Here is a 5,222-nt window from a genome sequence, read left to right as displayed (position 1 = left end):
TTTTACTTACAAACTTGATTTTTGATTGCAGTTCAAGAAATATGCTCTCAAAACAGTTTTATATGATTGCAACAAAAAGACACAAAAACACCTCCATATGCGTGCTTTCGCCATTGTGTCTTCTTTGTTTTGGTTTGTAATCACCGCGTTGTAGAGGAAGGCGCTTCAGCGCAGGCGCATGGCGTCATGCCGTGGTGTTGCTTTGCAAATTTACACTGCCACCCATTGGCTTGGCGTGCATACTACAGCGTTTCCAGTAGATTTTGGGGCTCTGTGTGAATTGGGATCATTTCAATAACGTTGTCACTGCCTCCAAATGTTTTGTTCTAGTTCAGACAGACTTGAAAAGTCAACCAGCCAGTGTTCCACAACTTTATTCTCCTCCAATCCACAGTGTGAACACCATTTTGTGGTGAAAAACTGTAACACAAAATATACACAATCACAATCACATTTACAATAATTGCATGCGACACAAAGCCGCCATTAACCTACCATGGTCTCTATCACATTAGCTAACCCAGACTTGCTAGCTCTGAACGTCAGTCTCAAATATGAAATATATATTGCAGATCAATAACACAAATACACAATAAAATAAACATGGTCACACATACCGTTTCGCCTTCTGAACCGGAATTTGGAAGTAGTTAGGAGAACGTGAATCCGTCTTGATTCATTTAAAACCCTTTGGACATTTTGTAGCACTCCTGCTCTCGTTTCCTTCCTCTCCATCTAACTTGACGCTTTTGATCACATGACCTCTACACACCACACTCATTGCAATACTTAACAGCAGGGGGTGCAATTAAATCAAATAAATGTAAATACATTTCTCAGCATATTATATACTGTACATAGCAATAGTATCACAATCATGTATGCAAAAGGTAAGTTATTTATAAACAATCATGTTAAAATTATGAACTCAAAATCACGACAGTTACAAACGTCGTCATATAAACGCGGAAGTTTTTTAAAACACAAAGGACAGACTTTTCTGTTTTTAGAGAAACCGTTGTCGTCTAAACAGGGACTACATGTTGAGGTGTGGTTGGGCAACATACTGAACTTCAAACTGAGTGCATTTTTATGTTTATTTGATGAGCAGTTGGGGCCTTGTATGGTAGCCGAGGTCACAAGTGTATGAATGTGTGTATTGAATGCACCCTCCAAGTGTTTGCATACTCTGGACTCTGTGTGTCATGGTGCATTGAGATTCATTTCCAACTGTAAGCCCTTAACTCATCACTATCCTGTATGCTCAGGTTGGGTGGCTCTCTTTAAAATTTTGTAGACTTTTTCATTGGCATTCTCTTGTTTACAAAGCTATTCTTGACCTATTTCCAGCATATTTATGTGTGTACATTAAGCAAAAAATTGAAAATGGCTTTGCTTTATGTTTTATTGTCTATACTTACAGTATGTACTGAGTTTGGCAAGCAAGCATGCAGCTTCTTCTAATCTTCTGCAGAATGACTTAAAATTGCACTCAGTGGTTCTTCTCGGCTGTTTCAAAACATTTGGATTTTTGTATGAAATCATCTATATGCCAATGTCAGGGCATATTTTAGCTGGTCTTTGTGATCATGTGTCCCTGTTAGTTTTTATGGTTGATTATATATATATTAAGATACTTTTTGGCTTTTCTTGGTAGTAACCTCATGAACTGTTTTAGAGATGTTTTTTTTTTTTTTTTTAAATTTTGTGTTATGTTCTATGTTGTCTGTCTGTAACTGATGTTGATGCCTCTCTTGGCCAGGGCACTCTTGAAAAAGAGATTTTTAATCCAAAGAGTTTTTTTTTCTGGTTAAATAAAGGTTAAATAAATAAAAAGACTAAAAAAATATGTTATAAAATATATGCCTACTCTCCATAAAAAACTACACTATTAAATGAAAAAAAAATTAATTAAACCAGTTGGTATTTTTGACATGTATATGTGATGATGATTTCTGGGTAATATGTATATTGGAGTTATCCAGTGTCAAGTCTCTATTTGATCATGCGGTGATAAGATTATGGTAGGTAGTTTAGGCGCAGAACTGGTAACTAGCGTGCACTGGGGGCCTGTTGTGGTGGGATGGGAGGGGAGTGTCAGCGGTCTGGAAGAGATACAGATGCAAAAAAGATTTATTCAAATATTTAAACAATACCGGTTTAAGATCCAGAATATAACTTATTTCGGCCGACTAGGTTATAGTTTTTCCCCCTTTTATTTGACGGCTTTTGTTGAGCAAAATGCATGCTGTTAGACTCCGGTACAGTAGGCGGCGCACGTACCTTTAACGTTGGTTTGAAGCCAGCAAGTAAAACTAAAGAATAAGAAGTTAGCTGACAGCTAGCGTTAAGTTCGTCAGTAATGTAAAGTCCGCTGTGACCAACATTTGCTTACATGGCAAGAAGAAAGGTCATGATGGCCCGCTTCCTGTATGCTGATTAAGATGTTAATAACGTTGTGCTACGTCTATCTGTGGGTGCGCTTTCACAAGTGCTACTCGGTGCTGATCCGCAACAGCCTGTCCAGACTGAACAGCAGCAGCTTCAGCTTCAGACTCTGCCCCAGCTCGGCCTCAGCACCTAACACAGCTTCGCTGACCGGACGCCACCCAGCCGGACGGCGGTCCAGCCCGGTTCCACCCGAAGACAACGTCTTTCTTCAGCTGGGAGACAAGGCTGTCTATGTCACGGAGCCTCAGGTGGATACTTAGCCCTGAATGACCTGATATCACATGTGTAGAGTGTGTGGTGACTGCGTAACGTTACTACCTGGGCCTGTCGTGTTTACACTTGTCATGTAGCTCTGCACAACTACACCGTGCTGCAACAAGCACTCACATCTTTTACTTAAAAGGGCAATACCACGGTGTAGAAACACTACTTTTAAAGTAAAAATCCTGAATTCAACACTTAACATAAACCAAAGTACATAGTTATTAGCATTTAAATATATTTACAGCACTTTTTACGGCAACTTTATTATTTGCGCTTAAGAAAATTGAGAAAAGGCAATATAAATCAGCATTGTTCTCCAGACTTGAGTCAGGAGTCTGCTGTGAGACTAACTGAAGACTGAAATTGATCGAGACAAGGCTAAACATTCATCAGTTGAGCCTGTCACCCAGAGCCCTGCCATGCAAGTGGGGTGAGGTCAGACAATGTGGGACACGTTTTGGTGGATTATTAAGAAAACCACCTACATTTCTAAAGACTGCCCTAAGTGTCACCTTTAGAACGTATGGTTCTTTGCTATATTTCTATGAAGAAAATATGTTGCCAAGAACAATATGTTAAAAACTTTGGACTTTTAAACACATCAAGAACCCCTACCTCACTGTGATGACATGTTCAGGTGAAATGGGACAACTGGAAAGGTAAAATGGGACCCTCACGTTTGTATGTGTTTAAATGCTTAAATCCATTTATCAGTTCATTCATTAATTTATTTAATCATTCTTGTGTGTGTGTGTGTGTGTGTATATATATATATATATATATATATATATATATATATGTATATATATATATATATATATGTATGTATGTATGTATATATTTATATTTATATTTATATATATATATATATATATATATATATATATATGTGAAGTGTTCTGGGACCAGTGATTTTTGACTTATCTCAGACCAATAAAAATGATTTTTTTTTATGTTAAGTACATTTGTAGTGACAATGCAGGCTGCCAGTATTTAATGAGCCCAAGATGTAAAACCTTCTTTGTCCCATTTCACCTGATGCTCAAAATGACCTGACTTCACCCTAACTTATTGATATTATAAGGGAAGTTAGTGCCAGTGTTTCTGTTACTTAAATAAACTTTTTAAAGTTTAGCTGGCACCACTGGGTCATATGTCTTCTTGTATCAAAATGGCTGCACACCCAGATGTCATTGTGTTAGGCCCAATTCCAATCCGGCCCCTGAAGACTCAAGCCCTGAACCCTCACTGACTTAACTGACGTCAGCTGTAAGTGATTGAGTGTGAGAGTCTGAAAGGGCTCCGGATGCTACAAATAGGAATGGGACAGCACTTATCCCCCTCTCTACAAAATGTTATTAACATTGGCGGCTCTGAGCGTGATCATTTATCTGTTATTGTCATCATATATTCCACAAACAAAGAATATATATCTATATATCTGTATCTACAGTACAGGCCAAAAGTTTGGACACACCTTCTCATTCAATGCGTTTTCTTTATTTTCATGACTATTTACATTGTAGATTCTCACTGAAGGCATCAAAACTATGAATGAACACATGTGGAGTTATGTACTTAACAAAAAAAGGTGAAATAACTGAAAACATGTTTTATATTCTAGTTTCTTCAAAATAGCCACCCTTTGCTCTGATTACTGCTTTGCACACTCTTGGCATTCTCTCCATGAGCTTCAAGAGGTAGTCACCTGAAATGGTTTTCCAACAGTCTTGAAGGAGTTCCCAGAGGTGTTTAGCACTTGTTGGCCCCTTTGCCTTCACTCTGCGGTCCAGCTCACCCCAAACCATCTGGATTGGGTTCAGGTCCGGTGACTGTGGAGGCCAGGTCATCTGCCGCAGCACTCCATCACTCTCCTTCTTGGTCAGATAGCCCTTACACAGCCTGGAGGTGTGTTTGGGGTTATTGTCCTGTTGAAAAATAAATGATCGCCCAACTAAACGCAAACCGGATGGGATGGCATGTCGCTGCAGGATGCTGTGGTAGCCATGCTGGTTCAGTGTGCCTTCAATTTTGAATAAATCCCCAACAGTGTCACCAGCAAAACACCCCCACACCATCACACCTCCTCCTCCATGCTTCACAGTGGGAACCAGGCATGTGGAATCCATCCGTTCACCTTTTCTGCGTCTCACAAAGACACGGCGGTTGGAACCAAAGATCTCAAATTTGGACTCATCAGACCAAAGCACAGATTTCCACTGGTCTAATGTCCATTCCTTGTGTTTCTTGGCCCAAACAAATCTCTTCTGCTTGTTGCCTCTCCTTAGCAGTGGTTTCCTAGCAGCTATTTGACCATGAAGGCCTGATTGGCGCAGTCTCCTCTTAACAGTTGTTCTAGAGATGGGTCTGCTGCTAGAACTCTGTGTGGCATTCATCTGGTCTCTGATCTGAGCTGCTGTTAACTTGCCATTTCTGAGGCTGGTGACTCGGATGAACTTATCCTCAGAAGCAGAGGTGACTCTTGGTCTTCCTTTCCTAGGTCGGTC

At 39.8% G+C, this 5,222-nt stretch overlaps 1 protein-coding gene across 2 annotated transcripts in view; it reads left to right on the top strand.

Moving 5' to 3' along the window:
• The first annotated feature begins 2,307 nt into the window (after positions 1-2,307).
• Positions 2,308-5,222, top strand: part of hlcs (holocarboxylase synthetase (biotin-(proprionyl-CoA-carboxylase (ATP-hydrolysing)) ligase)) — a 96,349-nt gene continuing 93,434 nt past the window's right edge. For both annotated transcript variants that reach the window (XM_078172149.1, XM_078172148.1), the window contains exon 1: positions 2,308-2,699. In XM_078172149.1, the coding sequence (XP_078028275.1) occupies positions 2,433-2,699 (267 nt within the window). In that variant the 5' untranslated portion in view covers positions 2,308-2,432. The remainder of the gene's footprint in view (positions 2,700-5,222) is intronic.

Source organism: Epinephelus lanceolatus, chromosome 11 (assembly GCF_041903045.1).
Source record: "Epinephelus lanceolatus isolate andai-2023 chromosome 11, ASM4190304v1, whole genome shotgun sequence".
Classification (NCBI taxonomy): Eukaryota; Metazoa; Chordata; class Actinopteri; order Perciformes; family Serranidae; genus Epinephelus; species Epinephelus lanceolatus.
The sequence above is the reverse complement of the archived record's forward strand: the minus strand, read 5'-3'. Positions and strand labels throughout refer to the sequence as shown.